This window comes from Pituophis catenifer, unplaced genomic scaffold, assembly GCF_029215685.1.
Source record: "Pituophis catenifer annectens isolate HBS135680 unplaced genomic scaffold, rPitCat1.0.hap2 SCAF_2, whole genome shotgun sequence".
Taxonomy (NCBI): Eukaryota; Metazoa; Chordata; class Lepidosauria; order Squamata; family Colubridae; genus Pituophis; species Pituophis catenifer.
In genome coordinates, this window is record NW_027256882.1 from 210,572,139 (window position 1) to 210,590,788 (window position 18,650).

The following is an 18,650-nucleotide window of genomic DNA, read 5'->3' on the forward strand; positions in this document are numbered from 1 at the left end:
CATATGCATATGCATATGCATATGCATATGTGTGTTTCTGGACACACACACACACAGATATACACTATATAGATCAAAGAAATAGCATGGAAGAGTTAAATATTTTGTTTCCAGAATCACTTCTCCAATTTTCAAAGCATTCAATAACTGAGGATATTAAGTATTTAAAAAAAAACACTAGCAGAAGTTCCTTGTCACCTCATTCATTTCACTCAGAATAGCTAGCAAAAACAGTAGACAAAAGTCTATTTTCATTCAGATTAGAAGATGCTATTTGAAAAGCCAAATGAAATAAAAAATAGGCATTTGTATATGGTTATTTCTTGCCCAAAATAAGTTACTAATGTAACCATAGGCTAATTCCTGATTAGATTATGCTGAAGCAAGTAACCCAAATACTCAGACTATTTTCAATACATACTATAACATTAGCAATATCATACAATCTGGTTTATTTCTGATTTGTCTCGTTTTCAAAACTGAAGTTTAAAATAATTCAGGTGAATTCTGTGATATATAAAAAAGAACAGGAAACAAGACCAATCATAGGCATTCCCATCAAAGTGAGTGTTTGTCAAAATAATTGCAGTATTTGAATTTATTTGTTCAATTTTTATGGCCGGTCATCTCAGGACTTGACTCTGGGTGGAGAATTATGATGCCATGATGCGAATCCCATTCTTTTACATTTGAATTTCCCCTGCCTGATGCCAGTATGCAGACCAGGGTTGTTGTACCATCATGCATATTTTATAATTAGGCCACCAATCACGGACACCCTTGTGACTTGTGTATATAAGAGGACTGTGCAGTGGCTTAAATGTGTTTCCAAAAAGTATGCTTTGGAGTACTTGAAATTGTGAATGCAGCACCTGTCAATGACCCATTGCATAGCTGCAGTACCTACTTTAATAAGACACAAATAGCTGCTGTATTCATTCCTCTGCCTATTCTGGAGTATTTCTTAGGAATTAAAGTCAAACTAACAGCAGGTGCTGAAAAATGGACCATTTTTCTTCTAGAAAAGTCCTTAACATGTATTAAATAACGTACTAAATATACACGCAAACAAATGCTAAAACTCATTATCCATCCTCTCTATGGTTATAAAATCTAAGAGATAGACAACATCATCATCATCATTACCACAGTTTTTTTAATGAAATGAGACATAAAAGGAAATACATTTAAGGTGTCTCTATTTATTGAACAACAATTTTGATGCGACCAATCAAAATGGATTGTCCAGGGAGGAGGTTAAAGCCAACCACCACTATTGGTCTTCACATATCCTCCTAGCATTTGCCAATCATAGCATCAAATCCAGGGCTCATAATAGATTTTGAGGAGAGGAATCATTGAGTCTGTTAGGAGAAAAGTTAAATCCCCCCTTCCCCCTCCGTAATCTAATCACAATCCCGATTTGCCCAAATTTTATTTAAGTGGGAGGGAAAATCACCTTCATGAGCTAAATGGAAGTTCCTATTTATTTTCAGATGTCTAGTTTGTCTGAAGAGATCTAAAGCTGAACTCTTGGCTTTAGCTATGAAGACTCTCCTATCTGAGTGGGTATTTGATTTAAGTAGATGGGGTTTAGATATTTTAGTTATTGTCATTCAGATTTGTGAGGGTTGGCTTTTCTTTATAGTTTGTTTTATAATTTGATTGTTAGCAACTCAGAGTTGATTGATTGGGCTGCATAACATTTTTCTAAAAAAAAAGAGAGAGAGAGAGAGAGAGAGATAAATTCAGCTTTATGTATAGGAAGCTATAAACAGGTAAAGAAGCAAGGAAGTATTTAAAACTGAGGAAAGTATGCCTGAATTGCACCTAGATTATATCTGAAGTTGAATTAAACTGGGATTTGTCAACATTTGTAATTGGATGACATCTGATGAATGATAGAAAGAAAAGATCAAGAGGCAGGTATCTTGAACTGGAATGACTGAATTACTGTACTATATTCTTTCATTTTTTTGACAGCTCATCAGAAAATGTAGAAAAGGCAATCCATCACAAAGACTTACTTTTGAGCAAGTCAAGAAATTGTTATGTAAAATGAACCCAAACAAAGTTAGTCCAGTTGACATGATGATGACTTTGGTAAGAATCATGGTTATTACTCTAATTAGATTAGATTTTCTTTCTTCCAAGGCTCCAACCCTTCAATACATTTGAACATCATTACAATGTTCTATAGTGACCTTTCCCAATGTGGTCCTTTCCAGATGTGTTATTGTTATCATATTCAGCTAAACATTGCTAATATTGAGATAACCAATAACATGCACCGAAAAGGCAATAACAAGAAGCATGTGCTCAAACTTTTACCAACATATTGATATTTTCCAACAAAATGTCATCTATGCCACTTTAATAGTTCTCTCATACTAGCTGGACTCTGCATTTGGAAGTAAGTCTAATTGAGATCTGTCATTCCTATTCATTCCGTTTTCTCAGTTCTCTTACTCCCTTTCTTGTATTGCCATCACTTCAGATTACCTGATGGAGATATGCAAGAACCATTCCATAGGCAAAATAAACTGGAGCATTTTTTTAAGTCCAAAACTACAGAATAACATTTTGAAGCAGCTGAGATAGACACCTCCCTAATGCACTGAACTATAAGGAATAGGAGGAGGAGACACACCATAAGCAGACTTGGAAAATTCTGTTTTTATAGCCATTGCCAATAAAATTAACCTTCCTGTTGACTTAATTTCCTGGTCTGGTCTTCCTACTATGGCTGATATGTAGTGAGGGATCTGCAGTTATCATGCATACTAAACTTATAAATAAAAATCTACTCTGATGACTATCATTTAGGATCATTTGAGCAATGTTTGATTTCCCCATTAAAAAGTAGTGTGCAATCTGTTAGTCCTGGACTTGGGTCCTGCTTGAGGAGCAGGTGGTGGCTGTGGCCAGGAGGGCCTTTGATTTCAATTGGGGTACCAATTGCATTTTTCCTAAACTAGGATGTCCTTGAGTCAATCATTCATGCCTTAGTTATCTCATTACTTCAGCACATTCTACAAGAAACTACTCTTAAATACCACTGAGAAACTTTAGCTTGTCCAGCCCATGGAGGCAAAGAGAGTGATAGATATCAGTAGGCTTATGTGACATAGTCATTCCCTCTTTCCTCTCTTAACCTAGAGCAAGGGTCTCCAAACTTGGCAACTTTAAGATTTGTGGACCAGGGGTGGGTTCTACTTACATTTACTACCAGTTTGCAACGGGGCCACATGCACAGAAGTATTTTGGTGACGTCGGGGTCAGTGGGCGGAGCCTCCTGCCAGTTTTACTACCGGTTCTATAGAACTGGTGCGAACCAGGGGCAACCCACCACTGTTGTGGACTTCAACTCCTGTAATTCTCTAACATGGCTAGCTGAGGAATTCTGGGAGTTGAAGTTCACAAGTCTTAAAGTTGCCAAGTTTGGAGACCCCTGACCTAGCAAGTCAAGTCTAAGATGCTTTTTTCAAATTACATTTTTGCTTTGGAATGAAATTTCTTCTATCTAACTATTGGTTGTGGCTCTTCCTCTTCCTCCTCAAGGTTATTCTTACAATCCATTATAATCTAGAGTTAGATTGTTTTGATAAATTGCTAAATTTAACAAAATAATAATAGCCACAGCTATAATAGCCACAATCTATAAATCAGTAGGCATTTTTTTTTTTGTGGTAAAGAGTGATACTACCTTTCTGTTTACATTATGCTAAGTGTTTAAATATCCATCTTTTGCTGTTGATATTCTTGATGGATCCCATTGCTCAGTCATTGCCCATCTTTCATAATTTCTAGAGAATAAGCTTTTATTTTCAGAGACATTTGTAAATAAATAAAAAAGCCTGATTCCCTAGATGCTGTTGTCCAAGAAAAGGACGGCATCAGAAGTAGCATATTTGGCTCTCTTGCAGAACTGTATCACATTTGTGGGGAAAGGATAGAGTTTGGGAAGCTCCTCCTAAGAATGAGCTACAAGAGAAAAAAAGACTAGGGCTTTTTAGGGCAGTTTAGATCAGATCTAAACTGTAAAAAAAATCTGGTGACCTCTAGATGGCGCCAAAGAGAGTTTTCTGAGCTTCTTTTCAGCTCCCTAGTGGTCATCCAAAACTTTGCAGCCCAGATCTACTAGCAGTCAACAAGACATTTTATTTGTTCAAAGAAGCTGCCCAGTGCTAAAAAATGATAATGGCTAAAGTGAGTAGGAAGTTGTTCATTTTCTCCTTCTTCTCCACAATGTTTCCAATACTATAGCATTTGTTAAGGGCTCTATGAGAACATAAAAAGGCAACCTGAAACGTAACTTCATAACACACTCACTTTCTAGTGCTGGATGCCAAGGCTTAAGTATTCTTTGAAGCACTATTTCTTGACTGCCTGTATAAGTGGGCCCCCTTTAAGCATTTTAATCATTGCCATGTGGCATTGAAATGATTTCAGAAGCACACCTCTGTTTTGTTGCAGAAGTTGCGTGGGCAAAGCTGTGCAAAATTTTCTCAGGAGTCTGTTGGCAATGTAAGGCAAATCCAGTGAATAGATCGCTGATTATTTCTCACTGAATATGCTCCGCAGTTGCTTGAGTTGAATGCATTTTTATTTTGGCTAGATGGAGAAATACAGCAAGCACCTGGAAGTGTTAGTAGCGGAAAGAACACAGGATTTAACATATGAAAAACAGAAGACAGACCGTTTGCTGTATAGTAAGTGATCAGCATCAACAGGAATACAATTTATTTTGAGAAATAGTGACTAATGTATATGCTGTTAAAACAGATTTTAGATTTCCTCACTGATTCAAGTATTCTGACTTCCCCTTTTTACAATTTCATAAGATAGGGTGAGTTAGTAAAAGTAGGGAAAAGACATGGAAAAGAAATGAAAGCTGACATTTGTTGAAAGTAGACAAATAAGGACAGGTAAATGTATTATTAAGCTTCCATTGGAAACATTCTTAAATTTGTTTGTTCTTTGAGCATCTTCATTCAGATTCGTCAACATTATATACCAGGGAGAGTTTATTTTCACTTAGTTTTTGCTACTTGCATTGCTTAAAAGGTATACAATTAACTCGGTTAAATTGGTAAACTGAAAACATCAAAGAAAACTCTAATGCTTCAATATATTGTTTTCAAGGTGTCCCAGAAATCCCAGTATATAAACCAATCATTATTGCTCACTAATGATTAATGATTGTATAATGATTGGTTCATAGCTGGAAAAATGTTTCAGCAGAAATATTTGTAATAACCATCTAATGGTTCCTCCATTATCTATGAAAAGAAATATATTCTCAACACAAAAGAAATATATTCTTTTCACAAAAAGAAGCCAAAAGTAAGAAAGTCTCTGCCCCTAAGCACTGGTGTTCTCAACTGGAAATGTTCAGTTGCTGAAATTTTTGTAACTCTTTCCCCTTTCATGTCAATAAATAAATCTTGCAAAGAAAATTCTGCATGGAAAGAATTATTTTGAATTGAGTCAGCTGCCAAAAGCCCAACACCCAGCAAACATGAATAGAAAGCAAACATAGGACAAAGAAGCAAAGGGAGGAAATTTGTTGATGCAAAGTATATAGATTTAGCTGTTGATTATCTATTTATGATTTTTTTAAAAAAAAAAATCTTAAAGTTTGCTATAGTTACTTAGAAATAAAGAGAAATACTATACATAAGTAAGTTTTTAATCCAGGAGACAGATAGCAAAAATAAAATGAAGTATGCACATTTTAGGATGTTTTGGTTTTTTTAATAGCTAGAAATCTGAGAAATGGAAAACAAATTTCATATCCATTTGATAATGCTTAAATAAAGGAACTAGTTCAAGGTTCTTGATGTAAATTGAAACATAGTTTATTTGCTGAAATGAGATAGTTGCATATTTCAAATAGGTATAGATTTCCCATGGTGAACTTATTTCTATGTTTCAATTGCCATGTTATGATAGCAATAGTAATTGCATTAATTATATAAAACAGGTATGTTGCCAAAACAGGTTGCAGATGATTTAAGGCAGGGGAAACCATCACAGGCCCAAAGTTATGTAAATTCCACCATATTTTTCAGGTAAGTAAGAATTGCTTTTAAATTGCTAGCTAATTGGAGTGTGTGCATAATTTCGAAAGAAGAGGTTCTGTAAATTACGTTATAGGCATACATTTACATCTTTTCACAATTGGCATTATAGTTAACAGCACTGCATACTATGTTGAATTTTAGAGAAGCTATTATACAAGAACACAATGCCTATTTATCTGTTTTTTTAAAAAACCCTACAAATTGGAACACACATATTATTTGTCCTTATGATGAGTAAAATATTCTTCTACCATCTTGAGTATACTTAATGATCTATATTCAAAGAAGCAATTGTTGTGTGCATGTTATTTATCTATGCTATGATCCGCATATTCATTCCACATTGGACTTTGAAAGAAAAAGTAGGGTAAGATCCTTTGGGGGGGGGGGGTGTAATGCAGTATGTGCATATATAGGATATGTTGGTTTGAATAACCCGTTGGCTCCCACAAGGCACCTTCAAACCACGGGTGAAATCCAGCAGATTCTGATAGGTTCTGGAGAACCGGTAGTGGAAATTTTGAGTAGTTCGGAGAACCGGCAAATACCACCTCTGGCTGGCCCCAGAGTGGGGTGGGAATGGAGATTTTGCAATATCCTTCCCCCAGCAGTGGGGAGGGAATTGAGATTTTGCAGTATCTTTTTCCTGCCACGTCCCTCAAGCCATGCCCACAGAACCGGTAGTAAAAATATTTGGATTTCACCACTGCTTCAAAACCTCCAAACTCCGGGGGAGAGCTGACTAGCTGGCACCAGTCTCATTACTCCAAAGAAATCCTTCATGCCTGGCATATGCACATTGTTTTCCAGGCCACAGAATCTCTTAGTTTTAAAAAAAATAATCCCAGGACCCCTCATCAAGAGCAAAACTTTAGTGAGAAAATGGATCACATTCACATCTCCCTCTCCCTCTCCCCTCCCTCTCCCCTCCCCTCTCTCATTGAACACTATCAAGTTATCATGGAATCCTAGAAACCTTATTGTTGGGAATCCAAAGAGTTAAACCACCCTATTTTTCTTGATTGTGTTTCCTGTGTGGAAAAATGCTCATTAGCTGTGTATTAAAAGTAGTTTGATGAGAAAGATTAGTAACAAGCTGAATAGAACAAATGAGGGTGGATATGGGTATTCTCTAGCAACTCTTCTCTTTGCTATTTTAATTGTATGATCCTAAAGCTATTGATGTTGGAATGAGATAGTGCCATTTTAGCAGAAAGAAAGTTGTTCTAATTATTATAGAGAAATAATCTGCACAGTATTTTATGTTAACGGTTATTTGATCTTCCCTCCTTTTCTTCTTGAGAGAAACTTCTGTTTTTAAAACTGGCCTGACTTGTACATCCCTGTGTTCAGCAAACAAGTCCATTAAAATTCTGCAGATTAATGTCTGCTGATTTATGCTTACATCTGCTTGTCTGCAGATGGGCATGATTTATACCTAACTGGGAAAACAACTCTGAGAGATTTATATGCCCAACAGATGTAAACCTAATATATAGATAAGAGGTTATCTAATCTTCTTGTAAATTAAATTTAAATGATTCAGCATAGCCTCCCCTTCAAACCCACCCCCCTTTGGCTTTTTTATCCTAAAAAAAATGGAACTTTCACAACATCCTTTGACATTAAGGGACCTGCAGGAATCTCAGCAGCTATATTACAGGATTAGGGCAGTATAGTTTAAACCTACTTGCGCTATGCAAAGTATGGCTTTAAAATCACATGCATCTTCTTGTTTTAATTTCAATTCTCAACTGCTAATTTAAAAATGCTAATTAAATTGATATGGATGGAATTAACTCAAGCAACACTTGAGCAACGGAACCAAAACTCAAAACTAATGATCCTCTCAGTGTAACTGCTTCGAGTAGGCAGAACTAGTGCAATACTATACTTGGGAAATCAAAAGTAAAGCCAAAACAAAGTCTGATAGGCTAAGAATGGATTTCAAGAATTAACTTTGCTTATGTAACAGAACTCAGTTTAATTAGACTAACCAGAAATAAAATTAGATAATGACACGGGCTTGCCCCTATGAGTTTTAGAATTCTACATATACTCATTAAGAGTAGAAGCAGAATTACATGTACAGAGTACAAATGAATACAGTGCACATAATTGGTGCTGATGAAATCTGAACACATGTGTCCGTGGGTAGTGACAAAGCAGTTGGAATGGCAGAAATGCTAAAAACCTCAACTGACTAGACTGTTACTTACTGGGGAATGAAATTGTCAACCAATTAAAATTTCATTTAATTTATCTGCCTTTCATCAGCTAATTAAGTCTTTATATTGTATATTAGCATATCTCTGTAGAAATGTCATTTTCCAGACTAAGAATCTGTAAGACTAAGTGAATTTATAAAATAACAAAAATGATTGGTTTTTTCAATAGAAGAGCGGTATTTTATTTTATTTACGTTACATGCTGCAATCCAGAAAATCCAAAAAATGTAATTTACGTTACATGCCCTTCTTCAAACTACAGTCCAAAGTAATAATGTTAGAAGTTATTAAGAAAGAGTTTGAGGCTGCTGAGAATAGAAACACTAAAGCACAACCCAGAAATAATCTGTTTCTTATTTTCTGCTACAAAAGTGCTTTGAAACAACAACAGCCTCCAAAAGTCCACACTGAGTACATACATTGGATATAACATTTCTTAAATTGAATTCCATAATCCTTGATACTTTCTCTTCCTGTAAATGCCCTGACATTATTAATACCTACTAAAGGCCTAACACAGTAGCGGGTTCCACATACATTCGCTACTGGTTTGGAACTGTGTGCACGCACGCGCTCGCTTTGCTCGCGTGCACAGAGCGTCTGTGATGATGTCCAAGCAGATGGGCGGAGCCTCCCGCTGCCGCTACTACCAGTTTGCCTGAACCGGGGTGAAAACGGTAGAAACCCACCACTGGCCTAACAGTTGGGATATGCTGGTCATGCTTTTCTTTACAATTTAGTTTGCCGTTTATTTGACTGAAAAATAGCAACCAATTATTACAGGGTATTTGGAGATGAGAGGTAGTTTGATATAGTGGTTGAGGAGGTTAGAAACTGGGAGACTAGTCCTAGCTTAGGTATGAAGCTAGCTGGGTACCTTGCGCCAACCTCTCAGCCCTATAAAGAGTAGAGTAGAGTAGAGTAGAGTAGAGTAGAGTAGAGTAGAGTAGAATAGAATAGAATAGAATAGAATAGAATAGAATAGAATAGAATAGAATAGAATAGAATAGAATAGAATAGAATAGAATAGAATCTGGAAGGAACCTTGGAGATCTTCTAGTCCAGCCCCCTGTTCAAGCAGGAAAAGCTATACCATTTTAGATAAGTGACTGTCTCTAGACTCTTCTTTAAAACATCCAGTGATGGAATGCCCACGATTTCTGGAGGCAAGCTGTTCCACTGGTTAATTGTCTTTACTGTTAGGAAGTTTCTCCTTAATTCCAGGTTACTTCTCTGATCAGTTTCCACCCATTATTTCTTGCCCTGCCCTCTGGTGCTTTGGAGAATAATTTGACCCCCTCTTCTTTGTGACAGCCCCTCAAATACTGGAATACTGCTATCATGTCACACCTAATTCTTCCTTTCTTTAGACTAGCCAGACCCAAATCCTGCAGCTATTCTTAATATGTTTTAGTCTCCAGGCCTAACTTGAAGGCACACAGAGAAAAGTGGTGATTAATGGTGGTAGAAGAGGAAACTGTGCTGCGCGATCAGAGTTTGCAATGTATCATGAAAATCTCATGTCAATTTCAAAACATTCTGAAATCCTAATGGGACACACCATGACTTACTTGCTTCTTTCTTCTTTCCAGTGACATTGTTGGCTTCACGCAGCTCTCCAGCACCAGTACACCTTACCAGGTCGTGGACTTTTTAAACAAACTCTATACCACTTTTGATGAAATCATAGATAATTATGATGTCTACAAAGTTGAAACTATAGGAGATGCCTGTGAGTTAAAATATATATATATTTTTCAAACTGTTTTTAGTTCTAAACCTTACTATTAGGTAACAGAAGCCAATAACCTCAGGCACTAGAATTAAAGGACAGGAAATTGCAACATACTGTATTAATATTATTAACTCATGATACAATAAAATGCAAATGATGCTCCATTTAGATTTTTTAAAAAATGATGATTGAAGGAATGTGGATTAATAGTTATTTATTATATGTACAATGCAGAGGTGGTATTCAGCAGGTTCTGACCAGTTCTGGAGAACTGGTAGCAAAAATTTTGAGTAGTTCGGAGAATCGGTAAATACCACCTCTGACTGGCCCCGCCCCCATCTATTCTCTGCCTCCCGAATCCCAGCTGATCAGGAGGAAATGGGGATTTTGCAGTAATCTTCCCCTGGAGTGGGGAGGGAATGGAGATTTTACAGTATCCTTCCCCTGGAATGAGGTGGGAATGGAGATTTTACAGTATCCTTCCCCTGCAATGCACACCAAGCCACGCCCACCAAGCCACAGAACCAGTAGTAAAAAATTTAGAATTTCACCACTGGTACAATGGTAAAGTGAATGAGTTGTGGTTTTCAGTTGTTCTCGCAGCCATGTGGAGGTTACATTTTCCAATAGAGCATTCTCAGGATGGGTTGTTCCTGTAGAGAATTCAGGGATTTCTTCAGATTATTTTACATCTAGGCTTAACTAAAAGCCAGAGGATTTTAGGATTACGACAGCTGTCATATGGATGATTTACAAATGAATGGGTCAATCAATGCTAGGCATGGGAGAATAGATTAAGAGTGACACGCAGAATAACAGAAATCACTAGGAGCAGGACATTGGTGTATGTCATGCAGCTAATGTCTTTCTGATATGATGAATTGCAATACTCATTTATGTTATGAATTAACATAAATCCCAGCAATTTAACTGAATCAACTTGAAGCATAACTATGGAGTTAGGCATAGTTATATTTCAAATTGACTCAGTGAAATTGCTGGGATTATGCTAATAAAGACTAACTTAATTACCATTATTGTAAACTAGATCCAACTAATGAATGCAAAGAAAGTACGTTCAATGTTTACAATGCATTTCACAAACGGTGCCATCATTTGGGTTCGGATAATGAAAATACACATCAAAACTGGCTTTGCCTTTTACACAGCTTATGAAGCCCTTTTGTCTGTTTTAGATATTTCAGAATTATTTGGGTCATAAAACAGCTTGATATCTGTATTTTAATAAATCATTTTAATGTAATGAGAGATTGACAGATTTGAGATGTAACTATTTAAAATACTAATACAGCACAAGATGAGATAGATACATCTACCCATGCCAGTGCTTTGATTAAAGAACCTTTGTGTTTGGCTAACTCTATAGGAGGCGAAAACCTCTTAACAATGGCTGCTCTAATTCAGTAATCTGAAGATTTTGATTTCCTGGTGTGCGAGGTGTTTTGTGTATAAGCATGTGCAAATCTGGTATGTCTGAAGGTTTTATAGGGCGGTGCTTTAGAATTATTTTTCAAACTTTAAATACTTATAAATCTGTCCATTTCCATTCATGATTTCCCAACATAATGAATGTTTGATCATGCCAAAAATTGTTATATTTTATATTTATGAATTAATATAAATTCCCCAGGAACTCTTCCTCTTAAATGCAAAGCTCTTCTTGAACAAATAATTACTACTTTTTGTATAAAACTTTCAGAAATAGTTTTTATAAATAAATGCTTTACTTTTGCTATTGATTTTTGATAGAGACTATGAGAATGCCATTTAGTGCAGCCTGATGCTACGGATTGTTGTACGCATTGTGTTTCATTTATAAGTATGTGTGAAACTGCAACTGTGATATGAATGTTAATTATAATTTACCCCTTTTATGTACTTATTGTCATTTTCAGATATGGTAGTATCGGGAGTGCCAAGAGAGAATGGCATTCATCATGCCAGTGAAATTGCAAGCATGGCTCTGGAGCTTGTTTTGGTGTGCAAAACATTTAGGATTCCACACAAGCCTGAGACCCAGCTTAAAATTCGAGCAGGAATCCACTCAGGTATCACTGGTCTACAATGAGAAAGCCTCAGAAATGAAAGTAGCTTAATTTTACCAGAATTGGGTCACTAATAAAGGAAAAGGAAATCCTCAGTATTAATTGGCTCCAGTTTCCAAGATATGTAGCTTCAGGTCAAAATTCCATCAAAATAATTCAAAAATTACAAGAGGGATGTACGATTAGGCTCCATAACTTTTCTGCAAAATGTGATATAGCAATGAGAATGGCGCCACACCAATCATCATAAATTTATCTTTTTATTGATACCAATAACCTAACTTTCCATTCATTTATTGGTGCTTTTTGCATGAAAAACTGACAAGCTCTAACATCAGATTAAACAACAAGGTTCCATCTTTATTTGGTATCTAAACGGCGCCTTTTGGCTTTTCTCTTGTAAACTTCAGTAGGCTCATCCCTGGGGAGAGTCCAGCAGTAATAGGCAAGCATCAACGGACTCCATTTCCCTTGGAATCTCTTCTCCATGCTGCAATATCCTGATGGAATCTCTCCCCATGCTCATCACTCACTGTCCCCCAGTTCAAAGGGAAATAGTCTAAATGCGAGTGTAAGAAGTGAATTTTTAGTGACATGTCTGAACCAAGTGCTTTATAGGACCTAAGCAAATTTTCCACGTGTTTTTCATAGTCATCTGCCTTGCTGTTCTCAAAGTGAAGATAAATGTATACACTTCCATGTGGTACCATTTTCATTGTTCTACTGTACTTTGTCGAGAAGTTACGAGGCATCATGATCATTAGACACCTCCCTCCCTTGTAGGCAAATATACTCGCCTGTGTGTACATCTTGATTGTGAATTACCTTGAAAACCTTAGCCAACCAGCACCTTTATCACCTGTTTTCTAATTCATCTAATCAAAATATATAAAATTAACATTTTATCACGGAGGTCAATAATTTCCCAAAATTTGTAGACCGGTGTATTAGGCTGTTCACCTCCGTGACTAATGCTGGTAATGAATGTTGGATTGGTGAAATAGGGGTGCTGGAAGCACTAGCCATGTCACTTATCTAGTGACAAAATGGCAGCAGATTGATTGGTTTCATTCATTCATAATAGGGAAGAAGTGGTAATGGGAACTAGTATTATAATCCTTGGAATTGGCACAAAGTCATTAGTAGGAAGTAAATGATCATCATGTTTCACGTTCTTAGATCTTTTAGTCTAGCATTTGAACTGGTCATTGAATTGCCCTCACTTGACTCGCTTAGTAAATTTAGATTACTTCCAACCAACCAATTTATTGACTACAAGCAACTTCTTAGACTGCATTCCGAATTATTGCACTAGTGGGGTACCGTCTATCTTTTCTTTCCAAGTGCAGCTGTATCAGCTAAGCATCTGCTTTCTTCTTAGAATGATGTCATTCTGGTCAACGCTTGTTATCCTGCTTCTCTCTTTGCCATCTTGCTCCCTGTTCTTTAGTTCTCTTTGATGCAATTACTCCTCATATAGGTACCTATATGCCTAGTTTTTCCATTGTGATAAACTGTAATGGAGATGCAAGAGCTAAAGGAATCTTTCTACTTGTCTTCTTTAGGTCCAGTTGTGGCAGGAATTGTTGGAACCAAAATGCCACGGTATTGTCTATTTGGGGACACAGTCAACACAGCCTCCAGGATGGAATCTACCAGTGAAGGTGAAGTACAGTATTTAACAGTACAATCGAGCAGTGCGCTATGAGTTGGTGTCACTTCAGATTTCTTTCCTGACTTAGTCTGGCAGAGTGGGAATTTTTCAGGTCTTTTTGGCTAAGGAATTGTGGGCGGCAGGGCACAGAGGATGAGGTATTCCTGTATGGTGCCTGCCTCCTTGAACATTATCCCTCAGAGTTTAAGTGGGTCCTGATCCTGCTGGTCTTCCGTATGGCCTTAGAGACTTGGCCCTGGTTCTGGTTTTGTGTGTTTTCTCCTGGCTATGTGAATGATGGTTAATGATCTTGGCTGCTGTGTTTTCCATTTTAAAATTTTATTATTGTCTACTTTCCTTAATCACAGCTGAGATGGGTGGCTATATAACTTGATTTTTATTCATTGCACAGTCAGCCAGATGTTCGGACTGGATTTTGTCCGCCTATTGAGGCATTGCCAAGGACCTGGAATAGGCAGATGTGGATGTTTGATGGTGTTAGAGTCATCATTGCAGGATGTAAATTGTTCCTTTTGCAATTGACTGATGGTGAATTTATCAATGCCTATGGTATTCAAATGGTGCACCAGTTGTTTTGGGATTGCATCCAAGGCATCTATTTGTATTGGTACTAATTTTGCTTTTTTTGCCCCAGTCATTCTATTTCTATTTGCAAGTCTTTGAATTTTATATTTTGTCCAGTTCTTCCTCTTCTTTTTGTCTGTCTCCAGGTACTGCTATGTCCACTATCCAGACTTTTTTGTCTTTCTTATCTACAATTGTTAAATCTGGGTTGTTACCATACGTGGCAGGTGTCTGTCAGTTTGAATTCTAAAGTCCCAGAGCACTTTAGCTCCTTCATTTTCTATGACTTTCTCTATTTTATGGTCCCACCAGTTCTTACCTGCAGTCAAATGGTGTTTCTTGCAAATCTTCCAATTCACCATTGTTGCTGGTTTGCCATGCTGTTCTTTGCAGTCTTTGGGATCTTGTGATTAAATTATTATTATTATTTGATTAATTCAAATATAGAGTTATATAGAGAGATATAGAGTTGCTTGAAAAATTGTTATACCTTTCTGTAATAAAGTACAGGGAGTCCTCAATTTATAACCACATTTGGGACAATTTCGGCTGTACATTATTGCGGTTGTAAGTCAATGCACCCTTGTGATTGGACCTGATTTTTCGACTGTTTTTATGGCAATCATTAAGTGAATCGTATGGTCAAAAACCTGAATCATGCAGTCATTAAGTGAATAACATGGTTATAACTGAATCATATGGACTGAATCATATGGTTGTTTGCAAGAAATGGGCAAAAAATAAAATCCTGGAAACCAGCAAAATATGTCATAAATCACAGTCACATGACTGCAGGATGCGGCAACTGGTCATAAATGCATGCTGGATGCTAAGTCCCACAAATGAAATCATGTAACTGGGAGGCCCAGTGCAACATTTTACAATGGCTAGAAGTGCCTTACACTTTATAAGCCGTAAAGCAGCTTTCCTGAGGCTGCCATAACTTGAAAACCACTAGTAATAAGTCAAGGACTACCTGCAAGGCTTTGTCATCCTAAACTATCATAACAAAACTACAAATATGGCTAAGAAAGCCATAGAAAACAGTCATAAATCCCTGTCTTAGATCAGAGGTGGGGAACTGTAGCCCTTTTAAAACTTGTGGACTTCAGCTCCCAGAATTCCTGAGCCACAAGTTATAAAAGGGCAATAGTTCCCCACCCTTGATTTAGATTAACAAATTTAGAGTAGCAAATTCCTCTCTTTACTGGGAGGCAGTATACTCAGTAAAAAAATGTCAAACACTGGGCATTATCTTCTAGGTTAATTTTTCCTAATATAGTGTCCTCTGAAGAATTCATGAAGTTGAGGAATGCATTTAAAAACAATAAAGTTGGGGAAAGCTCTGCTAGAGAATCATAGAGCTGGAAGAAGTCCCCAACTCTGTGAAAGTTGACTGTCCAGATTTTGCTTGAAAATAACCAATGAAACAAAGATTATTACCTCCCTTTGTATCTACTTCTGCTGTCAAATTCTTCTTATCATTAGTTTTTCCTATCATTTCACTGAAATTTTTTTCCTATCTATTACTGTGTCTGGGACTCTGGAACAATAAAAAACAAATCTTGTTTTGTGTAATATTCCTTCAAATATTGGAAAATGCCAACGTATCTCCTCTTTGTCCATTATATGATTTTGTTTCTAAACTTTCTTGTTCTCTTGCCTTGAATCTGGTTCTTTTTCTATGCATCTTTTTTTAAATACAGTGTCCTAAATTGGACATAGTACTCAAGAGTTCTGATCAAGAGTTCTGAGTTCTTTCCATGATTTCAAAATTGTAGTTTTATTAATGAAATATAGAACATCATTTATCCTATTTAAATCCAGTTCACACTGCTAAGTCATATTCAGTTTCTGATCACCTGCTATTCTAAGATCTTTTCTGACATATTATTAGTAAACTAATTTCCTCCATTCTATACTTGTACTTTTGATGTCTTTTTCTTGACCAAGAAACTCTACTAAATTTCATTTTATTATTTTCAAGTCACATGTTTAATCTAACAAGGTCATTTTGAATTTTGCTTCTGTCTCTAGAACGTTGACTTTCTCATGTAATTTGTGTTGCCTGCAAATTTAAATAAGTGTTCCCTTTTCACCTTTTCATCCAAGTGATTAATAAAAATGTAGAATACAGTGTTGTGGCCAGAACCAAATACCACATGCTCAGTTTGCTTCCTTTGACTTCATTTCAACCACTGATGAATATTTTTAATTTTGCTTTTTAAGTTGGTTGTAGATCTACAATATAGACATGTCATCCAATTAGGGGTGAAATCCAGCAGGTTCTGACTGGTTCTGGAGAACCGGTAGTGGAAATTTTGAACAGTTTGGAGAACTGGTAGCAGAAATTTTGAGTAGTTTGGAGAACCGGCAAATGCCACCTCTGGCTGGCCCGAGTGGGGTGGGAATGGAGATTTTGCAATATCCTTCCCCCAGGAGTGGGGATTTTGCAGTATCCTTCCCCTGGAGTGGGGTGGGAATGGAGATTTTACAGTATCCTTCCCCTGCCGCACCACGCCCACCAAGCCACACCCACAGAACCGGTAGTAAAAAAATTTGGATTTCACCACTGCACCCAATCAATAGTAACTAGTTGCTAATCAGAAAATTATGTGGTATTTTACCAAGTGCTTTCCTAGATATATTATGTCACAGAGTTTTCCTGTAGATGCCCTTTCAAATGAACAGGTTACCATTCTCTTCTTCGGTTAGACCATGAAATTTAATTAGTGCTTTTACTGAGCTTCTTCTTAATCTTATTTAGCAACCCCATGTCTTGAAATGAAGCATATTAAGCTTTTCCCATTTCTTAATTTTCATAAAAGGGTTAACTGCCTTTGTTGACAGCCACATGTGTATTCCAAGATGCTTTCAAAGTAAACTGAAGGATAGGATAATAGTAGAAGCATGAGCTGTTTTAAGAGTTAGGATACCTATTGTTCGTTATCTTTGAAAATGGATTTTTCAACTATAAAAACAATGGCAACACTGCTTCTCATTTTCCCTTTAGCTCTCAAAATACAGTGCAGTTCAAGCACATACCAGCTGCTGCAACAGATTGGAGAGTATGTATTGGTGTGCCGGGGGAATTTGCAAATCAAGGTAAATATGTTCAAGCTTTCCCCAAATGGGAAAAGAATGGTCATTCTTTAGCAGATTTTGTTTTAACCCTCCTGTCCGTATTTGAAATATGAATTGCATTTATGTTTGAATCGCTCCTTAAGTCAATTTGCATTTAATGTCTACCTCTAGGGACCCTGGGAATTGCAGTTTGGTCAAAGTATTGAGAGATATTATCACTCTAGAGCCTAATTTGTGCTGAGGTTCTCCAGAAGCTATTTTTAACCTCAAGCTATAATCCTGCAAGAAGTAGCTATAAAATACGGTTGAAGAAAATACAGAAATGTTTTCTCTCTCACCAAAGTAGAAGAGCTTCAACCAATCAACTTTCATTATAGCTATCAAAAGTGCCAAAGACAAAGGTATCCCTCTCACCCACCCAATTTATTTCAATGCAGCAATTTTTTTTAAAAAAATGCTCAGCCTGCAGATTCTTGATTAAGAAGACTCCCTCCCCTCGACTTCTTCCTTGGCCTTGCCTTGCCTTGAAGGCATACCCACTTGAGATTGCTTCTTTCTTGACGTATGTTTGTATGTGATTTCAAGTCAGTTTTGACTCCTGGTGAGTGCCTGCACTAACCTCTGCAGTTTTCTTGACAAGGTTTTTCAAAGTGGTTTGCCATTGCCTGCTTCCTAGGGCTGAGAGAAAGTGCCTGGCTCAAAAGTTGGCTTCATGCCCAAGGTAGAACTACTAGATACGTGATGGCGAACCTATGGCACGTGTGCCACAAATGGCATGCGGAGCCATATCTGTGGACACGTGAGCGTTGCCTAGCTCAGCTCCAGCACGCATGCGCGCGCCAGTCAGCTAATTTACGGTCCCACCAGAAGTTGGGAAACAGGCCGTTTCCAGCCTTCGGAGGGCCTCTGGGGGGTGGGGAAGGCCATTTTTGCCCTCTCCAGGCTCCAGGAAAGCCTCTGGAGCCTGGGGAGGGCGAAAAAACGGGCCTACCAGGCCCAACGTGCTATCACATGCCAAAAGGGGGGGAGCATGGAGAGGGAGTCATGCACGCATGCACGAGGGTGGGGCGCATGGAATTATGGGTGTGGGCATGTACGTGCACGCCTCCCCTACTCCCCACGCTTTTGGCACACGATGGCAAAAAGGTTAGCCATCACTGTACTAGATCTTAAACTCTCCCCATTTCTTATCTAATGCTTTAAATTACTACA

General features: G+C 37.4%; 1 protein-coding gene across 1 annotated transcript in view; it reads left to right on the top strand.

Annotated features, from left to right (window-relative positions):
* Window positions 1-18,650, top strand: part of LOC139310338 (atrial natriuretic peptide receptor 2-like) — a 57,684-nt gene that overhangs the window by 36,708 nt on the left and 2,326 nt on the right. Inside the window, exons 16-22 of the mRNA XM_070934497.1 lie at window positions 1,984-2,103; window positions 4,619-4,712; window positions 5,987-6,074; window positions 9,907-10,046; window positions 11,966-12,118; window positions 13,681-13,779; window positions 17,368-17,459. Coding sequence (XP_070790598.1) covers window positions 1,984-2,103; window positions 4,619-4,712; window positions 5,987-6,074; window positions 9,907-10,046; window positions 11,966-12,118; window positions 13,681-13,779; window positions 17,368-17,459 — 786 coding nt within the window. The remainder of the gene's footprint in view (window positions 1-1,983; window positions 2,104-4,618; window positions 4,713-5,986; window positions 6,075-9,906; window positions 10,047-11,965; window positions 12,119-13,680; window positions 13,780-17,367; window positions 17,460-18,650) is intronic.